This window comes from Mytilus californianus, unplaced genomic scaffold (genome assembly GCF_021869535.1).
Source record: "Mytilus californianus isolate M0D057914Y unplaced genomic scaffold, xbMytCali1.0.p SCAF_7, whole genome shotgun sequence".
NCBI classification, from domain to species: domain Eukaryota; kingdom Metazoa; phylum Mollusca; class Bivalvia; order Mytilida; family Mytilidae; genus Mytilus; species Mytilus californianus.
In genome coordinates this window covers 11,045,849-11,058,640 of record NW_026262723.1, presented here as the reverse complement: position 1 = coordinate 11,058,640, position 12,792 = coordinate 11,045,849, and the positions used below count along the sequence as shown (strand labels likewise).

At 32.0% G+C, this 12,792-nt stretch overlaps 1 protein-coding gene across 1 annotated transcript in view; it reads left to right on the top strand.

The window, feature by feature from the left end:
* The window catches only part of LOC127708218 (QRFP-like peptide receptor), a 61,588-nt gene extending 51,923 nt beyond the window's left edge, over positions 1-9,665 (top strand). Inside the window, exons 2-3 of the mRNA XM_052213062.1 lie at positions 1,022-1,243; positions 9,155-9,665. Of these exons, the coding sequence (XP_052069022.1) occupies positions 1,022-1,243; positions 9,155-9,538 (606 nt within the window). The 3' untranslated portion in view covers positions 9,539-9,665. The remainder of the gene's footprint in view (positions 1-1,021; positions 1,244-9,154) is intronic.
* Positions 9,666-12,792: the final 3,127 nt, after the last annotated feature.

The following is a 12,792-nucleotide window of genomic DNA, read 5'->3' as shown; positions in this document are numbered from 1 at the left end:
AAAAACTTGGTGTACAGCATTCCATCACGTATCCCTGCTAAATTTACTACTAAATATCCAGGGAGAATATTCCGTAGAATTAACAATAAATAACATTGGTATAAATATCTGAATAAATAAATTACTGTTACAAACAGTCTTTACTAATACAAAATTAGTATATTATTTATATTTATAATAATATCTGTAATATTACAATATCTCTAATTACACAAGTTTGTCAGTATTTTTACGAAAATTATTCGTTACTGCGGAATGGTTTTTTTTATACTATCTCTAATGTACCAGAAACGAAATGTGGTCTGTTTTTATTATTTAAAGAATGACTGTAATAAAAAATGTAGTGCACACTGAACAACCCGCGCAACCCGGTAACTGATAAAGATTAAGCATGACGCTGAAGACCATGAATATGTCACATTGAATCAAATCTGTAAATTTAACTACTTAAATTAATTTTTGTAAGTTGTATTTGTGTACACGTTGCTTGTAAATAAGTTCAAAATGTAAAACTGTACAGAATATTTACTAAAAAAAGTAAAACACAAAACAAAGAGAGAGAAAAAAAAGGAGCCCAGTCCCAAAGCGCCTGTGACTTTATCCTTTCCATGTGCTCTTTTCACAAAAAATCTTACGAGTAAACGTAAATCATGAACATTTCAGTATAACTTACGATCAACTGTAGTGGTAACATTTTTTGTGAAAAGAGTCGCTGCTACATAAACCGTAATCCTTGACAAATTGATTACTGATTGGTAGTCGTGGGTGATACATTATTAATTCGTCTGAGTTACATTGATTGATTGTCACGAAATTGTTGAAATTGACGTGAAAAAAAACATCACACTTAAAACAAAAATCCTTCTTTAATCGAAACAAAACATTTAAAATGTCATTCAATTGGAAGACTCAGACACCAGATGCTATCCATCATCTCCATTGACAGTAATTTGTATTCCTAAAAGTCTCTTAACTTTATTTTAAAATTAAGGATTATAATTTTCTATTTCTGTATTTTCAGGTCGTGAAGATGCTAGTTATAGTTGTTACCATATTTGGACTTTGTTGGCTTCCATTACATGTGTTCACGTTAGTCATAGATTTTCAACCGGAAGTTCTAGATTATGACACGGAAGCAGACGAGAAACTTTTGTTAGGCATCTACCTCGGGGTACATTGGTTAGCGATGTCTAACAGTTTTGCAAATCCAATTATTTATAGTTTTACCAATGATAATTTTCGGGTAGGTATAGTAATTATCACTTACTTACATGTAGAAACGATTCATATTGAAAAGTAATTGAATATGATTACGAACTAGCGACACGTAGAACGATTCACACTGATAATTAAGTGAACATGATTACGAACAAGCTTCACGTAGACACGATTCACATTGATAACTAATTTAATATGATTACGAACTAGCTACACGTAAAAACGATACAAATTGAAAAGTGATTGAATATGATTACGAACTAATTACATGTAGATACGATTCAAATTGAAAAGTAATTTAATATACTTACGAACTAGCTACACTCAGAAACGATTCACATTGATAAATAATTGAATATGATTACGAACTAGCTACACGTAGAAACGATTCACATTGACAAGTAATATAATAGCATTACGAATAAGATACATGTAGAAACGATTCACATTGATAAGTAATTGAATAGGATTACGAACTAGCTACATGTAGAAACGATTCACATTGATAAGTAATTGAATAGGATTACAAACTAGCTACACGTGGAAACGATTCAATTTATTAAGTAGTTGTATATGATTACGACATAGCTACGTGTAGAAACGATTCAAATTCAAAAGTACTTGAATATGATTACGAACAAGCTACACGTTGGAACGATTTACATTGATAATTGATATAATATGATTACGAACTAGCTACATGTAGCAATGATTCAAATTGATAAGTAATTGATCATGATTACGAACTAACTACACTAAGAAACGATTCACATTGATAATTAATGGAATATGATTACGAATTAGCTACACGTAGAAACGATTCAAATTGATAATTAATTGAATATAATTACAAACTAACAACACTTAGAAACTTTTCTTATTGATAAGTTATTTAATATGATTACGAACTAACTACATGTAGAAATGATTCAAATTGATAAGTAATTGAATATGACTACGAACCAGCAACATGTAGATACGATTCAAATTGATAAGTAAATGAATATGATAACGCAAATTGAAAAGTAATAGGATATGATTACGAACTAGCTACACGTAAAACGATTAACATTGGTAATTAATTGAACATGATTAATGTACGAACAAGCTACACGTAGACACGATTCACATTTATAATTATTTTAATATGATTACGAACTAGCTACACGTAGAAACGATACAATTTGATAAGTGATTGAATATGATTACGAATTAACTACATGTAGAAACGATTCAAATTGATAAGTAATTGCATATGATTACGAACTAACTACATGTAAAAACGATTCAAATTGAAAAGCAATTTAATAAACTTACAAACTAGATACACTCAGAAACGATTTCACATTGATAATTAATTGATTATGATTATGAACTAGCTACATGTAGAATCGATTAACACTGACAAGCAATTGCATATGATTACGAACTAACTACATGTAAAAACGATTCAAATTGAAAAACAATTTAATAAACTTACAAACTAGATACACTCAGAAACGATTCAAATTGATAAGTAATTGAATAGGGTTACGACCTAGCTACAGGTAGAAACGATTCACATTGATAAGTAATTGAATAGGATAACGAACTAGCTACATGTAGAAACGATTCACATTGAATTAATTAAATATGATTACGAACTATCTACACGTGAGAACGATGCAAATTGATAAGTACTCGAATATGATAACGAACTAATGACATGTAGAAACAATTCAAATTAATAAGTAAATGAATATGATTACGAACTATCTACACGTGGAAACGATTCAAATTAATAAGTACTCGAATATGATTACAAACGAACTACATGTAGAAACGATTCAATTTGAAAAGTACTTGAATATGATTACAAACAAGCTACACGTTGACACGATTCACATCGATAATTGATTTAATATGATTACGAGCTATTGACATGCAGATACGATTCAAATTGATAAATAAATGAATATGATTACGAACTAGCTACATGTAGAAACGATTCAAATTGATAATTATGTGAATTTGATCACGAACTTACTACACTCAGAAACGATTCATATTGATAAGTAATTGAATATGATTACGAACTAGTTACATGTAGAAACGATTCAAATTGATAAGTCATTGATTATGATTACGAACTAGCACATGTAGAAACGATTCAAATGGATAAGTATGTGAATTTGATCACGAACTTACTACACTTAGAAACGATTCATATTGATAAGTAATTGAATATGATTACGAACTAGCTACATGTAGAAACGATTCACATTGATAAGTCATTGAATAGGATTACGAAATAGCTACACGTGGAAACGATTCAAATTGATAAGTAATTGAATATTTTTACGAAATAGCTACGTGTAGAAACTATTCACATTGATAAGTAATTCAATATGATTACGAACTATCTACATGTAGAAACGATTCACGATGATAAGTAATTGAATATGATAACGAATTAGCTACATGTAGAAACGATTTAAATTGATAAGTCATTGATTATGATTACGAACTAGCACATGTAGAAACGATTCAAATGGATAAGTTATTGAATATGATTACGAACTAGCTACACGTAGAAACGATTCACATTGATAAGTTATTGAATATAATTACGAATTAGTTACATGTAGAAACGAATAAAATTGATAAGTATTTGAATATGATTACGATCTAGTTACACTAAGAAACGATTCGCATTGATAATTATTTGAATATGATTACGAATTAGCTACATGTAGAAACGATTCACATTGATAAGTAATTGCATATGATTACGAACTAGCTACATGTAGAAACGATTCACATTGAATTAATTAAATATGATTACGAACTATCTACATGTAGAAACGATTCACATTGATAAGTATTTGAATATGATTACGAATTAGCTACATGTAGAAACGATTCACATTGATAAGTAATTGAATATTGTTATGAATTAGCTACGTGTTGAAACGGTTCAAATTGATAAGTATTTGAATATGATTACGATTGATCTTTTTACCAAAAAATACTTTTGTAAAAAAAATGACCAAGAAAGGCAGTTCTAATATAAAAGCAAATCCCTATCGGAATAAAAGTTATGTTTTAATTATGTCGATCGACAGAAGATTTTACAAAAAAACATGTACAATTTGCAATATATTGTATAGTTACACTGTTATACATGTAATCAACATTTGTCTGTAACATCAGTGTATAGATAGATATATTCAAATTCCACTAAAAACATTTTAACTAATGACTTAAACATTTATTTAATAGAAAAGGAGTAGGTCTAGTCTCTATTATTTCAATTCAAAAACAGATGAAGGCACACTTGTTTTCATTTAATAAGATAATAAAACTTATATCGATTATTTAAAATAAACGAATTAGATTTAAAGTTTTCGCTAGAATTTTATTCAGGTCTTGTTAAGATTTAAGTACACTGAGTCCAAATACGCAAGCATGCATGTCACTAATATTATCTAGATCATTCAGACATTTTCATTTAACGGTAGAATGATTACACAAGATATTGCAGATAGTATAATTTGACATTAAGTAGTCATTTCTAGCAGTTCTTCATTAAACGGGAAAGTTACATAAGTGATTATATCTTACAAAATTGATTTCTACTGTCAGTTTAAATGTCACTGTACATGACGTTAAACATACTAGCATTTCATCATGGTGCTTTAATTGCTCTCTGTAAATATCCGTCAGCAGTGACTACGGAAACATGTTGATTTAATTCCTGAAAAATATCTTCGTTTTTATTGGTCAATAAAAGGTGACAAAAGTAAGAACAATTTACCATATCTATCATATAATATATATTTATATATAGATAGATTTAGCTAATCTGCAATCAATTCCATCTTCATGCCTAATATATCATGTACTGTGTTACAACTCTAGATTCTACTGACGAGGAAAGGTAGCACTAGGCCACCGAAAGCTGAATTTTGTTAGTTCAGTCTAGGTGGTCGAGTGGGCTAGAGCGCTGGACACAGTGCAGGCGGTGTTGTCTCGATATCCAAATATCATGAGTTCGAATCACGGGGAGGGAAGAACAAAAATTTGCTTCCGCAAATTTGCAGATTTAACATTGTTGTGCTGATAATTAGAGTAATTATGTATATATATACCTTGAGAGATGCACACGCCTGATGAAGCTAGTTTGTCTAGCGAAATATTGCGTATTTCTATTTAAAATCTAACAGAACTTTTTAATGTATCAATTAGCGTGTTTAAGTTATATTCTTAGACATTTATATAATTTTAATTCAGTAACTGTATCAGTTTATTTTCACAAACTGATCCACGCCTACATAGATTGGATGTTGATTGTTGCTATTGTTAGACATTATATATATATTTCTGTGACTGTATCTTGCATTAATTTGTAGGATCCTTTACAATAGATGTTTCAGCTGATCTGTAACAATTCCATCTTCATGCCTTGTATATCATGTACTGTATTACGACGCTAGATTAAAACTGACGAGGAAAGGTAACACCCGGCCACCGAAAGCTTTTTATTTGTGAAGCATAGGTGGTCGAGTGGTCTAGCGCGTCGGATACAGTGCAGGCGATTTGGTGTCACGATATCTCAGAAGCATGAGTTCGAATCCCGGCGAGGGAAGAACAAAAAATTTCCGAAAGCAAATTTACAGATCTAACATTGTTGGGCTTATGTTTAGACGAGTTGTATATAAATATATATAGATGTATATATTCAATTTGATTTTGACTAAAATGTTAAATTTACAAGATTTTATCAAAACTGTATAAAAAAAAATGTATACGGCTATATATATCATGTATATAGCATATTTGAAAACAAATTTAAAAGTTATTTCTAGAATACTTGTATATTACTTCAACTAGAAAATAAATCTCATTGGATTCACAATATTTTTTGCAAATGTGACTTTTCAATACCTCGTAGTTGGAGGATGCCCGTCTGTCTTTACGTTAACGGATGCTTGCAACAACTCACCGATGGTGGCCTGCTTGCAAGGGAAAATATGTGCAAAATCAAAATTCCCTATCCAAAATTTCCCGCCGAACGTCCATGTTCGCTTCATTGCAAAATCTACCTATTATAAGAATTGTTAATTTATTCTCGTCCTGAATTTACATAACACATTTGCCACTGGACATGGATATTCCATGATTCAATAATACAACATCGTCACTGTTGACAACGCACGATTCATTAACGTGATGTCAAATTACCGTTCAATTGTACGAGACAGTTTTATCTGCATGTGATTTCATTTGTGAATCTTTTGGTAAGTGTTTTACAAAGAAAGAACATGTGGTACTGTAAAACAGTGGAATCCGTGCGAAAGAAATTATGTAATAACGAGGAATTGCATTTATTGATTTAGCTACAATAGATTGAGCGGCAATGATAGTGTAATACTTGTCAAAGACATACCACAACACGAATAAATGATGACGAATGGCTGTTAAACTTCTATTGGCGCATTACATGCACATTCCGGACGGGAAGACGCTTATATAATGTGAATATAAACCTTGTACTAGGCCGGCACGCTGAGCAGGATATACATTTGTCATGTCGGTTCCTTTTATTACCGACTTAACGTTGTGGTTTTTCTCAGTGTTGAAGGCCATACGGTGACCTATATTAGCTCATATCTACTTCATTAAACTCTGATGGATAGTTGTCTCATTGGTAATCTTACCACATCTCCTTATTTTACATATAGTTAACAAAGCACAGTTAACAATAAGACATGTCATCTGAGCCGGACAAATTATTCTGACTCAAGGGCCTACTGGTCCTTGTTCTTACTACTAAAGGCCACATGCTTAGCAGAGAAGCAGAAACTTCATATTTTCGAATCAGTGGTTTGACATGGCCGGGGAACGAACAACAGATATATCATGTTAATGAGTGATATTTGCAAAAAATACCAGTCTTGAGAAGGAATTTCCTTCGCCTGGCGACTAAGGAAATCTTAAGTTCCCTTGACTATTGTTTTTTTTTTCTCAAATACTCCACCAAAAGATAAAGATGAATGGACAGGGCCATTTTTCCTAATACTTATACTCGAATTGTCACTTTTGGAAATCGTTGAAATTCAGTATAATTCAAAGACATTAAACGAAAAAAATAAAAAAAAAAAAAAAATAAAAACACCATCAACTCAAAATGCTTCAGGTTTTATATTACTGATTAATTTTTAAAGTTTTGTTAGAATATTGCAAAGGAGGAGGTGACTAAAATTGAAAATCACAAACTTTGGTGATTTTCGGGTAGAGATATATGCATGTGCCCGTTTAAACTGTAGGAATTTAAAATGTTATAAACCACTGTATTTGTGCGGTAAAAAGATACATGTAGCATGTTAAAAAAAAAAGAAGGAAAAACAAAATCGCATATTTAGACACATATTTGTGAGTTATAAGTATTGAGCACATGCAAGTACCATGCAGATACATGTAAATATTTAAATAAGGGGTCTTATATGTTCATATAGATAAAAGCTCGAGGTGATAAACTATTTTGTTGGAACTTGCCTGAGCGCTATACTTGTGCCAGTGAGTGCCATAAGTAGTTGGAAAAAGATGATCAAAATATATGCATTTTCACACACACACACACACACACACACACAAATCACAAATCACAGGACCCTTTTTGTAGCGTCATGGATTAAATGGATGATTTAAGGGAGGTTCTATTGGTTCTCTTCCTGCAACATATGGGTAACTGAGCCACCCTAGATCCACACAGATAAAAGACAGTGAACCAGTATAGGGGAAGGTTTAGAGGGCATACATCTCCACCTTTGATCGGAAAACATATAGTTGTTTTACACATAATCGTCGAAACTTGCTATCTTAATGAACAATTTTTATATCTGTCTTTAATTCTAACCAATATGAATATAAAAACTGGTGGTTAATTTCACATTCGATTTGATTCCAATTTTCGTTTGCTATCAAAACGCAAGCGATAACAGTTACATATTAAAAAGCGAACAAATGAAGAATACCAATGCATGATTATAATTTTTGGCAAATACCACGAAATAGACAATAAAAAAGAGATAGCGTTGTGCAGATGTTCGGAATCTACTTCAAATTCTAAGAAATTATTTTTTTGATGCATATACATATTATTAAAAATAGGTGTAGGGTATACGTCAATGAGACAGCAACAAAACGACAAAAATAACCAGCAATCATCTAGATGACAACATACAGTCTACCAATATAGACATGTGTCTATACAATATACAAAGTTCTAAAGCGTTCCAAGTCTATTATAAAAGTAGTGTATACATTCAACATAAACAATCAAAGATCTGCTATAACCATCCAATTCTCCAAATATAGAAAACAATTTTCGAAATATCTGGCAAACGATAAATTATGTCGGGTTCCTGACCTGGGACGTGCTAATGAAAATATGACAGAGTTAAATTAATTTTTGGAGTTCTCAACTCTTCCCCATTTTTAATATCTTTTAGTTCTTTTTTTTTTAAATATGTGTATACATGTACATGTAGTTTCTTCGATTCGAACATTGGATACCTCAATGTTAAACATTAACTTCTATTAACTACTCAAGGTGTTCATCTGCTATGTATGTACACAGCCTGATACTTGGTTGTTATCGTTTGAATTACAGGATTAAGACATTGGTTTTAAACATATCTAGTGTTATTGTTAAAAACATAAACCTTAGCCTTAAATAACTAACTTTTGTGTTTAAAATTAGCGGTTTTGAACGAGTGCATGACATATGCAACAGTTTAAGCGATGAATTTAGTATTCTGGGTTATAACAGAAAACACTTCATTTAGAATTTAAAGACGATTATTTGAATAATCTAATTTATGCATCGAATATTTACCATATGTCAATTTTCAGTCTTTGATTTGCAATTAAACATGTGTGTTGTTTATTTCAGGCCGACTTATTTACATTGTTTTACATCTGGTTTCCATGTTGCACTTGTCTGAAGACTATGATACGTCGCACAAATAGCTCATCTACCAAGGACAGTTTTATTTTTCGGCGACAGAGTACGTTACGCCGAAGCATGGGAAGTTTCGGCGGTTCGCGGCGCCAAATTTTATTCGATCATAACCGACGAAACTTTGGGTCTTTTCAAAATGGAACAATTAGAGAGGATTCTCGTGAAAAACAGGAAGAGAACGAAAGACAGTTATTGCAATTAGAAGAAATTTTAGAAAAAGAAATAACGCATGGAATACAAATTTGCTGTGATCAAAAATCGCGAAATACTGAAACACGTATTGTAAGACAATCAAGTTGTAAAGATATGTTATGAAATCTTCAATGAAATAGACATATTTCAATTTAATCAATTATACATGCACAGTAAAAACCAAAAAAAAAAAGATTTACTATTTATTATTCTAAAAATAAAGAAGAAGTGGTATGCTTGCCAATTATTATGTAATATTTTTATTAATTTGAATGTAAGGTATGATCTTTTAAGTGGTATAATTATCATAGAATTGTTCATGTATTATCTGTCACCAAACAAGTCAATGACGTTGTGGGTTGGTCTGCATAACTCGTTAAACTATTGTAACAGTTGTACTGATTTATGTATGCTTAAAAATATTTTGAAACTTTGAAGAAAGATAAACGGGCAAATACCGTCTACCAATGCTCGTTATTTCATGAAACCAAAATGCTAGCATCCTTTTCCAAGTACAAGCTTCCTCATCGACTCCATATACACTTTAAAACTAGACCATTGAAAAACAAAGTAAGCTCAACGTTGACTTTTTGTGGATATAACTATCACGTGAAAGTTTTCCATTCAGGTTTATATGCTACATTTGAATTAGGACAGACAGTTAAGGAATATTTCTTTCGTTAAAACACTGCTTTTTATTCACGCATTACTTCAAAATCACGAAATCTTAATTTTCACAAAATTGCATTTTTATTCTATCAAGGTAAAATATAGTATATAGGGCGGTATTAATACAATTGATGGACATTGTTGTTTTTTTTTTACATTGTCAGATTGTAGTTCATATATTTTTACAAGTATGTCCCCAACAAATGAAAACGTTAGGTCACCGAGCTTGATTTCAAGCTAGTGTATCAAATTGTGAAAAAATTAAAGATTTTGTAAGTAGAGAAAAGGCATTATTATTTGTAAAGAAAGAAAAGTAAATTACTATGATATATTACGCGAAGATAGCTTTCATATAAAGCTTTTTAAAAATTAAAAGAAAATAATGCTTATTTCATTAAAAATTGAAGACCGATTGTTTGTTTACCATTTTACAATCCCAGTTGGCGGGAGACCCATACTACCTCTTATTGACTGTCGACATGAATGACAATCACAAAAATGTACCGGTTATCAGGTTGTCTGCATATTGATATCGTAAAATATCAGCTGCGAGTCACAATAGGAAGCTTTTTGTCGAACGAGCACAGTGAACGAGTTCATAAAGGCTTCATACTGTGACTTGCAGCTTATATTTTACAATACAAATATGCAGACAACCAGATAATCGATTTATCGTATTGTATTTGCGTATTTTGCATGATGCATGGAAACAAGTGTTTTCTTTGTTTCACCAGCAAACCGGAAGATGACTTGATTAGTTCCGGTCAAAGTTGTCAACGTCGGTTAAAATAACAATGTCTCCTCTGAATAGACAATATTCACCAAAAATGAAAATAAGAAGATGTGGTATGATCGCAAATGAGACAACTCTCCACTAAACAATTCAAACGAGAAATCAAACGAACTGATTAATGAACTAAGAATGAACAAAAACTAATATGATATACAGCAACAAACAACAATCACTATAAGCTCCTGACTTGGGACAGGCACATACAGAATGTGGCGGGGTTAGATTAGTTTGTTGTCGCCAAACCCTCCCCCTAACCTGGGACAGTGGTGTAACAGTACAACAAAAGAACACACTATCAACATCAGGTAAAAAGGGCTGTTCTCAGCATATCGATACAAAGCCGAAAAACGTCTAACAAAAACACAGTCCGGATATTACATCCCCACTGAGAATACTTGCAGTTACTGACAACTAGTTCAAAAGCCATTAACAACTTAATAAAAAAATCATGCATCTAAAACCAAGCTGATTTTGGCGTTTCATGTTCCTCTAGTGACATCCGTTACGTATATTTTTCATATCATACATGTATGTCAAACCTTGTGATTAAACTTGATACTATATTTAAGACACAAGAGAGAGGCAAAAGATACCAAAAGCAATAATAAAGCTCATAAGTTAAAAAAAAAATTTGACAATGCCTTGGCAAAAAACAGAAAAGGATTAAAACAACAGTCTACAAAACACAAAATAAAAGACCAAAGACTGAGCAACACAAACCACACCAAATGCAAAGGTTGATCTCATATACTTGTGACGGGATTTCTTCCCTTGCATAGTAAATACTTAATCAGCCGTAAGCGGTTGAGCTAAGGAAGTACTTATTTAGCTCAGTCGGTTAGAGCGCTGCCTTGTAACACAGAGATCCTAGGTTCGTGTCCCGGAGGAGACAAAGTGATTTTGCAATAGAATCATGCTCTCCGGTTACATATGGCGCCCTACTTAAAAACCCACGGTATTTAGAGAGCATTTCTAGCCAGGGTAAGGGTTGTTTGAGTCATAATGGTATGATGACTCTTGAGGTGGGGGAGTGTGACGGGATTACTTCCCTTGAATAGTAAATACTTAGTCAGCCGTAAGCGTAAGAGTATTTATTTAGCTCAGTCGGTTAGAGCGCTGCCTTGTAACACAGAGGTCCCGGAGGAGACAAAGTGATCTTGCAATATAATCATGCTCTCCGGTTACATACTACATAATATGTAGGCAATGTTCGAATGTTGCTACACAGAAATGGAAAGTTCATAATTGGGAAGCTGAAATCATCTCTTTTGTCGTAAAGTTCTGCTCTCAACCGACCCTCAAACTTTCTATTGTATTTCCATACCGTAAAGTCGCCTATAAAAGGCCCCGACATGAAAAGTATGAAACAATTCAATTGAGAAAACTAACGGCCTATAATTTAGAACAAAACAAGATATGAAAAACAAATACAGTATGACAGGCATGAACCAACGACAACCACTGAACTACAGGCTATTGACTTGGAACTATGTATATAAAAGTATGTGTGTTTATGTGCTGTGTAAGCGCATTTACTCCTAATGAGCCTACGACTAATTATTTTGATATTTTGTTTTGATTGCAAAGTTCTACTAAAATGTACTAATAATTCCTTCTCTAACTTGCGTTCATAGGAAATATAAATCATGTGAAATATATAATGAAAGTTCTGTAAATGGAGACAACTCCATGATCTGCAGAAAATTTCTTTGCTTGCTTAGAGTAAAATTTGATCAATGACCAGGCATCAAGCAAAGAACAATAAACCATTCCATGATATGAACCCAACAGCTTGTCATTATAAACAAAATTAAATAATAGTGTTTTCATGTGAATCACTATTTTACCAACTGATTGTACGTCTTTTTTTTTTATTATATCATAATTTTATGAAAATAACACTTCATAAATTCCG